We start from the raw sequence: 19,155 nt of genomic DNA, 5'->3' as shown, positions 1-19,155 counted from the left end.
TTTTCTTCATATTTTTTGGCATTTTCCAAGTTCTGAATCTTTGACTTGTACAAATCCTATTTATAATTTATTGTGTACCCAACCTAAGGTTTCTGCAACCTACCGACAGCAATAGACAGCAACTAAACTGTCTTGAACGACAGCCCCATCTAGTGACTAAGACTGTAAGTTGTCCACCCGTGTGTTTTTCTATTCCCGTAACTAAGACACAAACACCTAAGCCTCCCCATTCCCCGCTGCCCACATATTCCATCTGCCTCAACTGTTTCTTACATGGTTATTACCTTTAGCTTCCTTTACTTTCCCCCATTTCTTCCACCTCCTTCTTAAGCTCAAGAATCATTTATCTGACTCTTCTGGATCCAAAAAACTCTTTAACTCTGTTGAGGGGACTCACCTCTTTTCATACTCACTCACCTTTTCGTTCCCTGATGAGGACAATTCGTCGTTCTTTCACTTCTGAGTTCAGATTGTCTACCATCTTACTAATGCAATTGTCCAGAACCAGGGAGCGGGTTTTGGACTTGATGTCCTTCCGACAAATGGGGCATTCTACTTTCCGCTTCATCCACTCATTGATACAGTAGGAGCAGAAACTATGGGCACAGTTCAAGGTGACAGCCTAAAATGGAAACGTGAACACACACATGAGAACTGTGACCCTTACTCCCCCAGGGCCGTTGTGATCTCAGAGTTACGAAAGGAGTTAGTTCTCAAGACGAAATGGAAATTTAACCATAACTTCATCTAGAGGGCTTACAAAGGGTATCAGAATCATTCCTAGGAACTGTAAATTTTAAGCTTCATGTTAGATTATTTGTTTTCTCTCTCAAAGTTAAGCTCATAAACTCGGGCTCCAGGTAGGCTGATTTGTCTTATTTTGTTCCACCAACTCAGTTCACACTGCCAACGTGGCTTAGCTGTCCTGCAAATACAAGTCACTGGACTTAAGTAGGACTAGAAAACGTGCATGTCTGATACAAATACATCACTAGTTCTCTCATAAAAAACAAATTTATGTCCTAATGGTGAATTAGAACCTCAATTTTAATTCACACAGTGAATACTCAGTATACAGAATGGTAGGAGAGCCTTATCTCTACTCAAAAGAAGCTTTAAAAAGTATATGTAAAAGAACTTAGGCTAGGGAAAAAGAATCTAAAAACAAAATAGGACAAAAGGTAATGGGTTCAACTGACAGTGCCTTAAGTAATATCAATAAGCCTATGAGAAGAGAGAAAGCAGAAAAAGGCCCGTATCTGAGGCGCTCCTGCACAACCCCAATGATCAGCTTTCTGCCAAGGTCCTTATTACTTTTCAAAACAAAAACCATACTCTTTGTTACTCTTGTTTTTGTACCTCTCCTAAGATACAACTTTTTCTGGAACTAAAAAGTTTTCTTTCTTGCTTTTGGGAATGCAGGGGGAAATAACACAAACTTTGTATTATTTTCCAAATTCCAAGTGGAGGCCAGAAGGCCAACTAGGAAACATTCTCAGTAAAGAATGAGACATACAAAAAAAAGAAAAAAAGTAAAAATAAAGAATGAGACAAAATTCTCATAAATAGGACTAAAAACCTGCTTGACTAAAATGAAATCTCTTCCCCAACACTGATTTTAAGAGAGGACCAGCAGGAAAGGTCAGCACATGCTGTAAACCAAACAAAGATCAAGTTATTTGTCTCTTACATGTCGTGCAGACACTTCAGGTTGGCTAACTCATGACCTATTCCAACCCCTTTCCTTGTAGTCTTCTATTACGGTGCATAAGTCATGTCGAAACAGTACTAACTGAGTTTCTCCAAAGTAGGGAATCAAATGACTACAAACTATGGGGAAATTATGATCTGAAGTCAAAGTAGATCCAAAGCAAAAGAAACAGGTCTATCCAGGACAGATTTTTCAGGAGGCTAATAGACCCAAGCTCCCTAAAGGCCACCAGAAAAAAAGGAAGCTGTGTGTGTATGCGTTTTCTTTTTAATGAGTCTGAAAAGCACTATCATTTAACAACTTTAGTTTAACACTTGTTGTGTAAGATGAACTGGACACAAATGGTATAATTTGTGAAAATAAGAGAGTCTATGCAAAAAGAAGACAGGATAACAAATGAAATCCTAGGCGTGATGTTTCATTAAGGAGCCTCAGAGTCCCTGAAAAATGTTCCATTTGGCCACTGAATCCCGTGATCATACCTCAATGACATTTACCCCCTTGTTCAAAGGCTGCACTGCACGCCCACTCTCAGCACTGTTTCCATTCAGAGCAAAGAAAGACTAGCTTTATTGAGTAGCTTTATTCTGATACTTCAAATTTCTAATGCCATCTAATTCTGGATTCTGCCAGAATCAAATGGCTCCCAGGAGGTTAAAAAAAAAAAAACCTGCAGGAGCTCAACACTAGGCAAAAAAAAAAAACAAACCACAAAACCCAACAGCACATAGTTGCTGGAATGTAGGAAACATATGACATTCTGACCTGTGGGAGGGTGGGGCAGCCCCTAGATGGTTCTTCAAAACCGAAGTGTTTTCCCTCAACAACAAAAAGATAAAGGCTTTATTACAGCCCCAAACACTGATTCTGCCAAAAAAAGAACTCAAGAACAAATGAAGTATGAAAAAAGCCAGTGGAGGTAAAGAAGACCACAAAGACAAGTGAGAAGTGGCCACCCCCAGCAGCCACTTTGAAGTCAAATAGCTACAGTAAGTTCCTGCAGGAAAAATCTCTTCAGAATGTTACCCTAGAGCAGAAGCAGTCTGTGCAGCGGAGGCTCCATTCAGGGGTGGGAGAGTGAGAGGGCATGAGCCACTGCTCATCATTACCTCAACGAAGTATTCTGAGCAAATAATGCACTGGAGCTCATTCTCTAGCACGTCATTCATGTGGCTAAGAACTTCCTCCTTCTGTGCTTGCACCTTCTCCTTCTCTTCCTGCAAAGACATACAACCCCACCTGTCATTCGGGAGAACTAACAAGAATGCAAAACAGGACAGAGCAGGATTAACAGTCTGCAGTAGGATTCAGAAAGAATCTAAATTAAAAATTCACCCTGGCGTAGTAACACAAGAATAAAATTCTTGCCCCAAGGACTACCGCTTCTCAGAACTGCTTTCTAATATAGGGCGCTGTCATCCTTTTTTTCCTTTCTCGACTTCATGAGTATGTACTGGTATTGCAGTTTTGGTCTCCTTCCCAAAAATAACCAAATGAGAAAAACTGAAGTCAGCATACCAACCCCACCAACCATCCGAGGCCAGAACGAGACATTAGGTATTCTATAGCACACTGCAGTTCAGAGGGGATACAAAACCATCCTAAGCAGCCAAGAGCTCACTGGATAAGAAAGAAACGAGGAACAGTCCATAAAGGCAGGAAGCTTGAATTAGTGTATAAGGTCCTCTGTGTTCTCTGCAGATGTCTCTCCTACAAAATAAGTATAATACCCAAGGTGCCTGGAGGCAGGAGGCTGGAGAGATGGCCTGTTGAAGTATCTTCAGGCCTCATGCTCTGTGATGCTTGTTACTTCCCACTCCTGCCGTGCAATTTCCCTGTGCTTTCCCCAAGAGACAGACTGCTGGTGGACACTCTTTTCAAGGAGGATCTAGATGTGCTCTCTTGAAGTCAACATTTATTAAGTGCCCCTAGCGCGGAGAGGAAAAGCCAAAAGAGGGTGTATTTGAGAGGTTATTTTTCATGTTTTATTTTCTCTTATCAAAGCAAAGATTGTGAGACTAATCAGGACAGTGAAGAGGGAATGGACCCATTTATAACTAGAGTCAAGTTCCTTGAAAACTTTTGAATTGCTGGATTTAAAAGGATGTGGTGGCGTCTTAGAGGCTGGGGAATAAAGTACTACATGATTTAAATAGAGGATAAGGATAGCAAATCAAGTGGAAAAAGAGTCCTCGCCTTTCTGTAATCTGCTCCAGATGTGTACTTGAGGAAGGGTGGGCTGAGAGATGTAGTCAGACTCAGGCATTAATTTCCCATCAGAGGATGCAAACTGGTGGCCTGTGGACTACATCCAGCCTATAGACTTATTTATTTAGTTTGGCATTCATGGTATCAAAAAACTGAACCTGTTGCTACTACTTGAAAATTGGGATACTTCACATAAACATCTGGATTTCCATTTTCTGTGGAAAACTCCGATCTGACAACCCTGGGCCTGCACTTCTGGTTGGCAACTGGCTGCTGCAGAGAAGAGCTGCCTCTTGGGGTATGGGTGAGGGTGGAATTCCACCTCACAGCTCCCCACTGTGTTCTTACACCCAGGCCACTTCATTCACTTCTTTTATCAGTCTGACTCCAGGGGGCATTTGAGTCTACAACCCCTAATTTAAGAGTGTCATTGATTTGATGTGAGAAATAATTACACAAATGCATCAAGATGAACTACTTTTTATTTTGACTACACCACCCCTTAGCCTATGTGAGTGAGACACTCTGAAGGAGCATCTACCACAGACAATGGACTAGACTGCAGGATGTATCATTTCCAGCATTTCGCTTCTGAGTGAGGGAAGGAAACAGGTGTTGTCTTACAGGCAGAACCTTCTATAGGCCTAAACAATTTTAAGGATTATTTCCCTTGAGGCAGGGAATAGCCATACCTCTCCCTTCATTCACCAAAGCAATCCTTGCACTGTTGAGAATGCTGAGTTGCATGTACTAACCAAATTATTCTAAACCTTCTTCTTTCCAGTACCTTGGTCTGCTCCAATTCTTTGTCCTTGGCTTGAATGATCGCTTCAAAGTTCTTCTTGCTGCGATTTAGCTCTTCCATCAGAGACCGATACTGCAGAAACACAGCAGATACACACTCAAGATGCATGGCACTATATTGTTCCTGTTAGCCACCATGCCTGTCCCTCCCTCTGTCAGCAGCTTTGGTTCAAGAGATTAATGGATTGGGCAATTTCAAAATAATGTTTTTGTTTCTTCAAGACATCCCAGTTAAATGCTGCTTTTTTTTTTTTTTTCCAGGGAAAGGAGCAGATAGGGAGGGAAGCCATCAAATCTATTAATCCCTCTGGAAATAACCCAACCTTCATGGTCATCCAAAGTAACTGAAGAACTTCCAGAGTGTCTGACTTTGTGGGTTTGGCTTGGGGCCCAGGGACTTCATTTAAAAAAAAAATTTATTGGAGTATAGTTGATTTACAATGTTGTGTTACCTTCTGCTACACAGCAAAGTGAATCAGTTATACACATATATGGGATGTGCATTTTTCAAAAAGCCACCCAAGTGACTCTGGGAACCAATGCTGAAGAACTAGTAACTAACTCTAAAGCTACCCAGAACCAGGAGCAGCTTTTAAGAAATAATCAGGGATATACAGGATTCTGGAAAAGGCGATGGCACCCCACTCCAGTACTCTTGCATGGAGAATCCCATGGATGGAGGAGCCTGGTGGGCTGCAGTCCATGGGGTTGCTAAGAGTCGGACATGCCTGGGCGACTTCACTTTCACTTTTCAGTTTCATGCACTGGAGAAGGAAATGGCAACCCACTCCACTGTTCTTGCCTGGAGAATCCCAGGGACAGGGGAGCCTGTTGGGCTGTGCTGTCTATGGGGTCGCACAGAGTTGGACACGACTGAAGCGACTTAGCAGCAGCAGCATACAGGATTCAGGAAAACTAGATAACTGTTTTCATTGAAAAAAAAAAAAGACCTTTAACCTAATATTTACTCTATAAATCACATACTATGTGCTGATAAGGCAACATTGCCTGAACTCTGCCTTGGTATTCTAGAAACTGGCATGCCCAAGAGCTAATGGCTTATTTACCATGACTCATTGCCTACATCAAATGTCAAGAAGTTCCATTTCTATGAAACATAATTTCTGAGTTCCCTAATGCTTAAGTATAGATTATATTTTAAATTTCATTTCAGATCGTTTTTTAAAGAAGGTGGTTAAGTATTCTGAAAAGATATCACTCAAAGAAATACATTTTAAAATGCGTGGGCTCAAAAAAAAAACAGTCAGTTATATCAGAAGTCCTTAGTATTCACCTTGACTACTAATTAGGTGCCTGTGCCTTAACTTTCTATAAAATGGGAAAACAGGTGCCCCTCCTACATCAGGGTTGCTGCTGCTGCTGCGTCACTTCAGTCGTGTCCAACTCTGTGCAACCCCATAGACAGCAGCCAACCAGGCTTCCCGTCCCCGGGATTCTCCAGGCAAGAACACTGGAGTGGGTTGCCATTTCCTTCTCCAATGCATGAAAGTGAAAAGTGAAAGTGAAGTCGCTCAGTCGTGTCCGACTCTAGCAACCCCATGGACTGCAGCCCACCAGGCTCCTCCGTCCATGGGATCCTCCAGGCAAAAGTACTGGAGTGGAGTGCCATTGCCTTCTCTGACATCAGGGTTAGTAAGAAAAAACAAAGACATACATGATAGCACTCAGGAAAGTTTTAAAATCTCTATGTAAAGGCAAGTTGTTATAATTATAGGTCTGGAAAATGAAAAAGAACAGCTTCAGAAGGACAATCAACTGGAACAAAAAACCACCGTGTTTCGTTTGAGGGTAGTAAGCCCCCAGGCATGTCGTCAGAGAGCCACGACCTGAAAGTATCCTGCGTCGGGTTAATGAAGGGGGGTGGCCAAGCGCCTTAGGTTAAACGACAGCGTTCTCCGGTCTGTCTCAGAAGAGTGTCAGGCATTTCGGGTGCAGGGTTCTTAATGATCCTTCAAGGATTTTCAAGAGCAGAACCTTCCTCTTTTCCAGTCAATTTCAAAATGATATCTGAATATTAATTTAATAATCCTCTAAATGGGAAACATGCCCACCCTCCCAACCTAGAAAATACACAAGCTTAGAAAATAAAATTCCAGAAAGATTGAATTTTTCACCTAATTCTTTCCAAGGCTGTTTGTGAACCCAAGGAAATCAAAGTGGGCAAACTCCCAAGCATGCAGGAATATGTGACTGTTAGCACTGTAAGAAGGTTGACAGATAGCTAAGCAATAAAAGAACTAAATTCGAAACAAATTCTAACCCGAAGGCTCATTTTTCTCAAGAAGATATGAACGCTAACCTCCTGACTTAAACTACTAATCATCACACATAACTGACAGAAGACAAAGCAGGTTTTTAAGATGCAAAAGAACTCATTAAAAGATAAACAGAGCGAGGTACTAAAGTTAAATTAAATAAGTAACAGACAATCTTTTAGGATAATTTTATTCCTGTGAGTCTTGCCCGTTTAGTAAATTGATATGTTTCAGTGGCTGGTAAACTGCAAATTCTCAACCTAAGCTAAGATGCGTAATTGGAACATTCTTGAATGGTTTCAGAATGGCTTCAGCTCAGGAATAGTGAGGTAATAGGATGCGTTGCAGGCCCTGGTGGCCAAGTCACGGCTCGCAATTTCCCTCTGCTGTCCTCACCTTTCTGAATGTGCAGCCATTCTCCCAGAGAGCCTCCTAATTGCTACAGGCTCTGTTTCATCTTCACTAGAGCATCTTGTGCTCAGATGAAGACGTAAGCTTTCACACTGAGGTCTGGCATGTCTGTGAGGTTCCAAATCTCAGACCTGATCCTGTGAGCTGCTGCCACCTGCTCTGGCTACAGACTGGAGGTGCTGCAGAGGGGTGTGCTAAGTAGCAGAGGCAGCCAGTGGGCACATGAAGCCTGGCTGCCCCCACTCTCGCCCACTATAATCTCAGGACAACAGCAAGCATAAGTTACCTCCTGCAGAGCCTGGGCCAGCTGCTGCTTCAGGTCCTCTTCACCTTCCTCTTTCTCCAAACCCTAAAAAGCCAAAAACAAAATGGAAGGCTTCCCTGTAGAAAGGGGAGAAAGGGGCAAAATACAGAAACAAGCAGAGCTGCTAGCAGAGGCATCTGGAAACAACAGGGGGAAGGGAGGGAGTGGGAAATCTCCCGTTTTACTTTAAGCTGTTGGCTCAAACACTGCACATCTCACGGCTGCCACCTTCAAGTCACCACTCAGGGTGTTCTGGAGAAACTCTGGATTAATACTCCAAGTCCCCTTCACTGGCTAATGCTATGACTCTCAAAAGGATGGAAACTGAGAGTTTCTGCATCACCAAATATCTAAATTGAAATACAATCTCCTGGGCTGGCACTCACAGCTCCGCCATGTTTCTTTCCTCAGTTCTGGCCACTCTGTCTCTCACTCCGAGTCTTTCCCACCTCTGGCCCATAAGCTGTTCCTTCTCCGCCTGCCTGGGCTGCATTTCCTCCAAGGGCCCCCTCGGGTGTGGATGTCTTCCACACCATCACTCCCCTACATCCAGCACCCTCCACGAGAACCTCTGGGTCCTTCCCTCCTTAAGAATTACCTACCCGCTTAATACACCAACTGGAAATTGTTCTCTAATTTAAATCTACAGACTTTTGAAACTACTGTGATTATTTTGTGTATATCTTGTCTCAACAAGATCTATTCCTTTATGACAAAAACCATTTATTAAGCATCTTTATAACAACCCAGACCCAAGTATAGTGCCAGGCAACGTGGGTGCTCAAAAAAAATTCTGTGTGGGAATTCCCTGGCCGTCCAATTGTTAGGACTCTGCACTCTCACTGCTGAAGACCTGGGTTCAATCCCTGGTCAGGGAACTAAGATCCCACAAGCTGTGGAGTGCACCCACTCCACCCTGCCCCCCCCCCAAAATCTGTGTGAAATAACAAGGGTTTAATGAGCTTCTGAGCAAGCAGCAAGAGTAGGATAAATTCCTAGGGCTTGGTGACAGAGGAAAATGCAGCTAGTAATAAAGGACTAGATATACCTCACTATGAGCAATTTATATACGACCCTCTCATTCCTAGAGAAATTCCCTAAACGGGTCCTTTTTGCCTTTCTTTACCCTTTTAGTATGGAAAGATTTGACAGCTAGCTACATCTTGAAGCATGCCCAGAGCAGCCACAAATATTAATCAACAGTAACTCTTGTTATTGAACATATTAGCCTTTAAAGAGAGTTCTGCTCTGGTGAAGGTGTCATACACTAAATATGTAGAGATTAACCTCCCTCTATTAATTTCAAGAACCAGTCCAGGCTGGAAAAGGGCAACAAAAAGTACACATAAACAAGCAATGTATACCCTGAGAAAGACCTACTTAATCCATGGCCTTTGCTAAGACCATCAGTTCCAGGGGATAGCAGAGCTTAGATGAAATCTATAAATTGTTCAGAAATAAGCCAACACAAGTGGTTGTTTCTTACCCTGAGTAAAGTAAAGGAAAGATAAAAGCTTATTCACTTCAATCCTGATTGGCCCTTCTTAATTCTAAGTCAACAACGGGGAATTCTTGACATTCAGTCCTACCTGAGGAAGTGGGTGGGAGTAAATCACGTGGTTCTGGCCAGATGGGAACTGACATTTTGAGCAGAACCAGGATCAGCCCTAGCCAAGAAGCTCTGTGCAAGAGCTGATCAACTAAACAAATGACTCAGGGATGCAGACACATTTACTCTCACCTTGACACAGCTAAGACAGTCATTTTATCTACTGAAGAGGTAGACATCCTGTGGAAGGTAGCACTCAACCCAACAACTGAATGATGGTGTACCTGCCCCCTCCCATGCTGGCTACTCAGGACAGAAATAAACATTTTTCCCTTTCTAGCCTCCCACTTCCTAGGTTAGCTACAAGTAACAGGTAAATCAAGGGCAGAGTAACCAGCTGACCTCTATCTGCCTTGGGTACAGGAATTTGGCTTTGACCTCAGGGCAGAGGAAGATTACTCATGAAAACAACTAATACTTTAATTGGAGTGTACTGTAATTTGGCAGTATCTTGACCTTCATCCAGCCTCTCTCTAAATTCACCTCAGCTCTGAGATGCCTCAGCTTTTACAACCTCACGCATCTTGGCTGGTTCTGCCAGTCCACTTACCCCATGTTGGCAACCCAACTCTGGCTCCTGATCCGATCAGCATGCAGACCTCAAAGTTTTCTGATCACATTACATCTCTTGTCCCTGGCACTAAACATATGGTCCCTGATCTAGAAACAGAGAGCTCTGGTCACAGGCTCACAAAGGGCCTGCCCACCACAAGGGGTATCTTGTCCTTCCCTCCTGTGTGGTACCTCGAGATGCTGCTGCTCTTCCTGGATAGTCTTCTCGAGCTGCTCCACTCTGGCCTGCTGTTGGGCCTGCTCTGCACACAGCTGGGACTGTAAATCCTGCAGTTCCTGCTCCATTTTCACAATCTTCTTTGAGCTCCCTTTTTTAGTCTGCTTTTTCACATTCAGAACAGCCACCTGTTTTTCCTGCATCTGTGTTTTCAGCATTAGGATCCTGGACATGGTTACCTTAAACAGCTCTAAGCTGCTCTGAGATGCTGAAGGATTTGAAGCTTTCTTCTTCTTACGAAGAAGCTCTATAACTTTTGCAGGGCCTGGGTTAACGTGAGCCCCTGTGGTCTTCACACTTGGCTCAAAAGAAGTCAACTTAGGATCCAAATATTCAGAAGGTTGACTGGCCACTTTACCCTTCCCATGTGACTTCACTTGCTGACCAGGTTCACAAGACAATTTACTTATTTTGGATTTCAAATTTGAGGGGCCTTCAGCTCCAGAACCCTCTAATTCATCCAAACTAAATTTCCTTTTAGTTCTCAAGCCCTTATTTTTTTCCATCATCTGGTCACTTTTGGGGGAAAGACAAGGATAAATCCTCTCCCAATCTTCTTCAGTAACTTCATATTCATACTCTGCATTCTCCTTATTTTCCAGAGGTACCCCAAGCTGGATGTGATCTCCTTTATGGATAGAATAGACCTTTAAAGGTTCTAGACGTTCTCTGTTCAGCCAGACACCATTCAGACTCTGGGGAAAGGGAAAAAAAGACAAAATAAGCGTCATGATTTTCCTCCTCTTAATTTTTCTCCTGCTGCTGCAAAACCTTCTGTCTTTTTAGGAAGAAAACACTTGAGAACAAATAGAAAGAAAAGAAAGGTTCATAAACCACCATTCTTAGAAACAGGACTCTTCAAATAGTGCTTTGGCTTATTACCTATATGACATTCATGTCTTCAGAGAACTGCCTGTAAAATAGGCAGGAATCACCTTATTACTGGAGGATGAATTTACTCAAATAAATGCAGTAGCATTAAAAACTGAAATCGAATAGCTCTACTGATATAAACTAGGGGCAAAGGGCCAAGACTAGAAAAACTGCTATTAGTAAAGGAAGTAGCATTCTAATGATGAGGTTCCAAGAAAGTCATGCAGGCACTATCTCTGCCTGTGTATGACCCCTGAGCACATTGGGGAATTGAAAAAACACTCCCCAGAACTCATAAACCAAGAAAGAAAGTACCAACACCTAGCACTGTGGTCAAACTGAAGGTGGGATCTGACCCAGATAACAACCCCAGAAAGGAGACACAGGTTCAATCCCTGGGTCAGGAAGATCCCCTGGAGAAGGGAATGGTTATCTACTCCAGTATTCTTGCCTGGAGAATTCCATGGACAGAGGAGCATGGCAGGCTACAGTTCATGAGGTCGCAAAGAGTTGGACATGACTGAGCAACTAACACTTTCACTTTCAATGGGTAATAGAACAGAGAGGTTAAGAGCCAGAGCGCTGGATTTATACAAACTTAGGTTTATAGCTCAAATGAACCACCTTGGGCTTCTTAATTGCATGGCCTTCAGCAGTTTACTCTTTATGTATCAGTTTTGTCTGTAAAATAGTACAGTTCCCACCTCATGCTGCTCCTGTGAGGAATGACTGAGATGATTCATGCAAAACACTTAGCACAGTGACTCGCATATAACAAATGCTCAATATTTACTTTTGTGGTTTAAATCATAGTGTGGAGATTAAGAGCATGAACCCTGAAGTCAGCCTGCCTGGGTTTGTAATCTGGCTCCATTACTTAACAGTTGCATGATTCAGGCAAGTTTCTTAACTTCTCTAGGCCCCAGTTGCCACATCTATCAAGTGGAAGATAATAACAGTCTCCCTCATGGTATTTGTGTGGATTTAATGAGATAATATGTGTAATATACTTAGAAAAGTACCTGGCACATGGTAAGCATTATGTAAGGGTATATGCAAGTGCTCACTACTATTTTCTGGCTCAGCTGATTTATTAACAAGCACTTCAACCCTATGCTCAGCATCTTGCAAGGTAAACATACTGAGTGCAAAAGCAGAAGATATGAAAACAACTTTTAGCAGCTGACTCTGGAAAGAAAAACACAAGTGCATATTTAAGCAAATGTGGGATTACATAGAACAGCCTATAAATGCAAAGGAATATCCTGTAGAGCTGAGTTAGCTAAGAGATGCTAAGTGGGGATGAAAGGTCCTAAAATAGACTTGAAGCAAATGCAGGATTTAAAGTTTAAAGAGACAAGTGGGCATTTTAACCCATATCAAGGACTTAACTTTGGGGGACAGGCCGGAGACGAAATTCACATCTGAACTGGGACTAAAGGTTATGTTTATTAACAAAGGAGAGGAATGGAGACCAGAAGAAGAATCCAATTTGAAATTATACACAGGAAAACAGCCTCAGGGAAAGCAATATGACACAGGTGGCCACCTAATGCCAACATTTAAGAAAAACTCAAAGGCAAAGTCAAGGTTAATAAATAAAGAGGTTATAGGAGTAGCCTAAGATGAGAGAAAACAAGGATTCCCTAAAAAGCGGGGGCAAACTCTTTAAGACCTTTGGCAGCCCTCCACTAGATCCTCTGCATTAACCTGCCTCCTTCAAAGCCCTTTAGGTCTGAAAAATAAGCTTTCAAAATTTTCCGATCACATTTTATCCTTGGATCCCTCTGTTTACCCATTAATCACTCCTTGGTGACACCTAGTGGTATAATTTGGACCAAAGGCCCAAATTGGGTTCGTTCACAAAGCGACTATAGAAAAGATGAAAACACCACGGCTATATAGGAACAATCAAGTACTGCCCAGGATATGATCTCAAATACAATGGTTTAAATAAATCAAACTCCTGTCAACACTTTCTTGATGCTGGTTTTCATAATCACCAGTTTGAATAATGTCAGCAGCAGCAAAGTAATAACCAAAGAAAAGCCTGCCCAATGTCTGAGTCATCAATGGAATAAGGGTGGAATAATCCTCAGCCCCTTAAATGCTAATTACTTCACTTGATGCTTAATCTCTGTCTAGAGTTTTAATCAGTTGTTGAGAACAGTGGAAATCCAAATCCAAAAGCCAATGTTTCTGTGCAGTTCCCTAGATGATTTATGTAGCTCATAAATGGTTCTCAGCCCTAACCCTATAGAGTGAAATCACCTGGAAATGTTTAGAACAAATAGCAGTGCCTGAGTCTTATCCTCAGACTGAATTAATTGGTCTGAGATGGGAACGAGGCAACAGGATTTTTAAAGCCAGGTTTAGACGCAAACACCTTGTACAATCATATCAAGACACAAGGCACCTTTGCAGTCAACCCTTCACCCATTCCCAGGCATCTATCTACTCATCTGGTCTCTACATAGGTCTGCCTTTTCCAAATGTTGTATAAATGGAATCATATACAGTATGTACCCTTTGGAGGCTGGCTTCTTTTGCTTAGCATGATGATTCTGAGATGTGTCCACTTGGTTGCATTACAGTAGTCTGGTATTTTTATTGCTGAGTAGTACACTCCAGAGTATGCGTGTACCAGCTTGTTTCTCCATTCCCTAGTTGTTTCCTCCAGTTTTTGGTGATTATGAATAAAGCCACTAGAAACATTTAGGTACAAGTTTTATGAGAACATAAGTCCCTATTAATCTGGGGTAAATACCTAGAAATAGAATTACTGGTTAAGTGATTAACTGTTTAACTCAAAGAAACTGCCAAACTGTTTTTCAAAGTGGTGGTACTAGTTTGTTTCCTCACTTGCAGTGTTTAAGAGTTTCAGTTACTCGGCATGCTCATCAGCACTTGGTAATGTATTATTTTAGCATTTCTAATAGGTGTACCAGTCAATATTTTAAAAAATTCTTTACTAGAACATAGCTACAAACATTAAAGGGTATATAAATCATAAATGTACAACTATATGAATATCACAGAGTGAACAATTCAGTGTAACTACCACAAGGTTTAAAAAAAAAAATCCCACATTATCAGCACCCCAGAAACATCCCCGTGCCTCCTCCTAGACATTAACCACACCCCTTGCTCCCTGCCATAAGGTGGCTACTAGCCTGGCTTAACATCACACATTAGCTTTGCCTGGTTTTGAATATTATATAAATGAATGACGTTCAGTTCAGTTACTCAGTCGTGTCTGACTCTTTGCAACCCCATGAACCGCAGTACACCAGGCCCCCCTGTCCATCACCAACTCCAGGAGTCCACCCAAACCCATGTCCATTGAGTCGGTGATGCCATCCAGTCATCTCATCCTCTGTCATCCTCTTCTTCTGCCCTCAATCTTTCCCAGCATTAGGGTCTTTTCAAATGAGTCAGCTCTTCACATCAGGTGGCCAAAGTACTGGAGTTTCAGCTTCAATATCAGTCCTTCTAATGAATATTCAGGACTGATCTCCCTTAGGATGGACTGGCTGGATCTCCTTGTAGTCCAAGGGACCCTCAAGAGTCTTCTCCAACACCACAGTTTAAAAGCATCAATTCTTTGGCGCTCAGCTTTCTTTATAGTCCAATTCTCACATCCATATGTGACTACTGGAAAAACCATAGCCTTGACTAGATGAACCTTTGTTGACAAAGTAATATCTCTGCTTTTTAATATGTTGTCTAGGTTGGTCATAACTTTCCTTCCAAGGATTAAGTGTCCTTTAATTTCATGGCTGCAATCACCATCTGCAGTGATTTTGGAGCCCCAAAAAAACAAAGTCAGCCACTGTTTCCACTGTTTCCCCATCTATTTGCCATGAAGTGATGGGACCAGATGCCATGATCTCAGTTTTCTGAATGTTGAGCTTTAAGCCAGCCTTTTCACTCTCCTCCTTCACTTTCATCAAAAGCCTCTTTAGTTCTTCACTTTCTGCCATAAGGGTGGTGTCATCTGCATATCTGAGGTTATTGATATTTCTCCCAGCAATCCTGATTCCAGCTTGTGCTTCATCCAGCCCGGCACTTCACATGTGCTCTGCATATAAGTTAAATAAGCAGGGTGACAATATATAGCCTTGATGTACTCCTTTCCCAATTTGGAACCAGTCTATTGTTCCATGTCTGGTTCAAACTGTTGCTTCTTGACCGGCATACAGATTTCTCAGGAGGCAGGTCAGGTGGTCTGATATTCTCATCTTTTTCAGAATTTTCCACAGTTTGTTGTGATCAACACAGTCAAAGGCTTTAAGCTTAGTCAATAAAGCAGAAATAGATGTTTTCTGGAACTCTCTTGCATCGAAAAATTGCTTTTTCGATGATCCAATGGATGTTGGTAATATGATCTCTGGTTTCTCTGCCTTTTCTAATCCAGCTTGAACATCTAGAAGTTCACAGTTCACATACTGTTGAAGCCTGGCTTAGAGAATTTTGAGTATCACTTTGCTGGCGTGTGGATGACTGCAATCGTGCAGTAGTTTGAACACTCTTTGACATTGCCCTTCTTTGGATTTAGAATGAAAACTGACCTTTTTCTAGTCCTGTGGCCACTGCTGAGTTTTCCAGATTTGCTGGCATAATTGAGTGCAGCACTTTAATAGCATCATCTTTTAGAATGTGAAATAAGCTCAACTGGGATTCCATTACCTCCACTAGCTTTGTTCATAGTAAATGCTTCCTAAAGCCCACCTGACTTTGCATTCCAGGATGTCTGGCTCTAGATGAGTGATCACACCATCATGGTTATCTAGGTCATGAAGATCTTTTTTGTATAGAAACAGAGCAAGACTTAGCTGAGCAAGATCCAGTTTTTCCCACTGCCAGTCCCTCCCATGAGGAAGCTTACACAAGCCTTCAGCCTCATCCACCAGAGGGCAGACAGAAGATGAACCACAATCCTGCAGAGGCTAGAATGAAAATCACATCACAGAAAGTTAATCAGAATGAAAAAAACAGAGGGCTATGCTCCAGATGAAGGGCCAAAACCTCAGAAGAACAACTAAACGAAGTGGAGATTAGGCAACCTTCCAGAAAAAGAATTCAGAAGTGTGATAGTGAAGATCATCCAGGATCTTGGAAAAAGAACAGAGAAGATGCAAGTAATGTTTACCAAAGACCTAGAAAAACTAAAAAAAACAAGCAAACAGAGATGAACAATACATTAGAAGGAATCAATAGCAGAATAACTGAGGCAGGAGAATGGGTAAGTGACCTGGTGGTCACTTACAGATGTCTCACATCCATAAGACAGAATGGTGGAAATCACTACTGCTGAACAGAATATAGAAAAAAGAATGAAGAAAAATGAAGACAGCCTAAGAGACCTCTGAAAATGAAAAGTGAAACTGTTAGTTGCTCAGAGACCCCTGGGATAACATTAAATGCAACAACATTTGCATTATAGAGATCCCAGAAAGAGAGAGAAAGAAAAGACCCCAAAAAATATTTTAAAAGATAATAGCTGAAAATTTCCCTAACATGGGAAAGGAAATAGTCAACCAAGTCCAGGAAGCATAAGAGTCCCAGGCAGGATAAACCCAAGGAGGAACACACCAAGACACATAGTAATCAAAACTGACAAAAATTAAAGATAAAGATAAAATATTAAAAGCAACAAGAGAAAAATGACAACTAACAGACAAGGGAACTCCCCATCAGGTTATCAGCTGATTTTCTCAAAGAAACCCTATGAGCCAGAAGGGAATGGAATGATATATTTAAAGTGGTGAAAAGGAAGAACCTACAACCAAGAATACTCTATCCAGCCAGACTCTTGTTCAGGGAAAACCTAAAACCAAGAATAATACTTTACCCAGCAAAACTCTCGTTCAGATTTGACAGAGAAAGCAAAAGCTTTCTAGAGAAGCAAAAGTTAAAGAGAATTCAGCACGACCAAACCAGCTTTATTTGCAACAAATGGTAAATGAACTTCTCCAGGCAAGACACACACGACAGGGAAAAGACCTACACAAAATAAACCTGAAACAATTAAGAAAATGGTAATAGGATCATACATATTGAAAATTACCTTAAATGTAAATGAATTAAAATGCACCAACCAAAAGACATAGACTGGCTGAGCAGATGAAAACATGTGCATGAACGCACTTCCACTTACCACATCACTCTGCTTCACCCCCCAAATTGTATGTAATTATTCTAATCATGTTATCATTGTGACTTGCAACTGTAATTATCTTTTTTAAAAATATGAATTTATTTATTTTAATTGGAGGTTAATGTAATTATCTTTTATTTTTTTGTCTGGCTATTGATTGTGAAAACTGATAAATATCTTCTACTATTGTAAAAAAGAAAAAGACGGTGAAGCAAACAAAAGTGAAAATGACAGGACCCCTCAAAATATTCGTGTTCATCATTTCATAATATCTATCACAGCTTTACTCCACAATCTGAAGAGAAGAAAATATAAAACAAACATCTTTTCCCAAGGGAAAAAAAAAAAAGAATATTCCATAGTTTATTTATCCATTCTACTGTTGAAAGATATTTGGGTTGCTTCCCTGGGAGTGAAAATATTGTGTGTGTGTGTGTGTGGTGTGTGTGGTGTGTGTGTGTGGTGTGTGTGGTGTGTGTGGTGTGTGTGGTGTGTGTGGTGTGTGTGTGTGGTGTGTGTGGTGTGTGTGTGTGGTGTGTGTGTGTGGTGTGTATGTGGTGTGTGGTGTGTATGTGGTGTGTGGTGTGTGTGGTGTGTGTGTGTGTCAGAGCTTCCCAGATGGCTCAGTGGTAAAGAATCTACCTACCAATGCAGGAGACATGGGTTCAAACTCTGGGACGGGAGACCCCCTGGAGAAAGAAATGGCAACCCACTCCAATCTTGCATGGGAAATCCCACGGACAGAGGAGCCTGGGAGCCACAATCCATGGGGTCACAAGAGTGGAACATGACTTAGCACTACACAACAACAATGTATGTATGTATGTATGTATGTATACATATATACATACACACACTTTAATAAATAATGACAAATAATTTTCCAAAATAGTTGTATCTATTTACATTTCTATCAAAAGACTACTTGGCTCCATACCTGTGTAAATATATGGCATCATTAAAATGCAATTATAGTTACTCTGACAACAGGGTGTGTCGTGGTATTCCATTATGTATTTCACAGATCATTAATGAAGCTGAACAATGTTTCATGGATACGGAACAATCGGACAGAATCTTTTGTGAAGTGCCTGGTTCTTGCCCATTTTTAAAACTGGGTTATCTTTCTTTTTCTTATTGATTTGGAGTTCTGTATACATCCAGTGGCTCAGATGGTAAAGAATCCGCCTGCAATGCCGGAGACCTGGGTTTGATCCCTGGGTTGGGAAGATCCCCTGGAGGAGGGCATGGCAACCCACTCCAGTATTCTTGCCTGGAGAAGCCCCATGGACAGAAGGGCCTAGTGGGCTGCAGTCCATGGGGTTGCAAAGAGTTGGACACAACTGAGCAACTAAGCGCGCGCATGCGCGCGCGCGCGCACACACACACCCATCCAAGTATAAGCCCTTCACTGATTGTATCTTTAGCAAGTATCTTCCACTTTGAGCATGCTTTCTCTCTCTTGATATATTTTGGTGAATGGAAATTCTTAATTTTAACGTGATACCATCAGTATTTTTATAAAGTATCCCATGTATGGGCAAAATTGGAAACAGTTGAGAACCACTGCTCTAGCTGCTTGCTGGGAGGCGGAAAGCTGCATTGCCCCAAGCAGCAAGGTTTGTTCAGACTCAAGTGTCCCCAGAAGGGGTTAAACTACATCATCTCTAACGTCCCCTTTCCAGTGCCAATTTCTATTCTGCTCACGGTGCCTTGCCAAGAGTGCCAAACCAATTTACTTAACATTTATGCTCTCCTTCAACACCATGCCAACTCAACTTAATCCTAGTGCAGGAAGATACTTTCTCCAACAGCTTAAATCTAGCAGTTTTATGCATGCAAAATAAGGCTGCTGGGCAGGCCAGCAGGATACCTGTGATACTATGAATTATAATAAGAAATATATATTTGGTATTCATCCCCATTTCTAGCACAGAGTTTCTAAAACCCTTGAAATTTCCTAAGTGGTAAGAGAGATCAAGGTATTCTTTGTTATGTTAATGAGGTGA

The 19,155-nt window shown here is 41.7% G+C and overlaps 1 protein-coding gene across 30 annotated transcripts in view; it reads right to left on the bottom strand.

Annotated features, from left to right (window-relative positions):
• Positions 1-19,155, bottom strand: part of RNF8 (ring finger protein 8) — a 44,319-nt gene that overhangs the window by 13,118 nt on the left and 12,046 nt on the right. For 11 of the 30 annotated variants that reach the window (XR_015153142.1, XR_015153140.1, XR_015153144.1 and 8 more), the window contains 5 exons: positions 10,068-10,808; positions 7,697-7,759; positions 4,707-4,796; positions 2,821-2,928; positions 418-622 (listed from right to left, as the gene is read on the bottom strand). Coding sequence is in view for 21 of the 30 variants with exons in the window: in XM_086371490.1 (XP_086227616.1) it covers positions 418-622; positions 2,821-2,928; positions 4,707-4,796; positions 7,697-7,759; positions 10,068-10,808 (1,207 nt within the window). In the remaining 9 variants the exon portion in view is untranslated. The remainder of the gene's footprint in view (positions 1-417; positions 623-2,820; positions 2,929-4,706; positions 4,797-7,696; positions 7,760-10,067; positions 10,809-19,155) is intronic. The other 19 variants (XR_015153141.1, XR_015153147.1, XM_086371492.1 and 16 more) reach the window with 3 other exon arrangements.

Source organism: Bos grunniens, chromosome 23, assembly GCF_055505025.1.
Source record: "Bos grunniens cultivar Pamir isolate PY7600 chromosome 23, Bosgru_T2T1.0, whole genome shotgun sequence".
NCBI lineage: Eukaryota > Metazoa > Chordata > Mammalia > Artiodactyla > Bovidae > Bos > Bos grunniens.
This window is presented reverse-complemented; position numbering and strand designations above follow the sequence as displayed.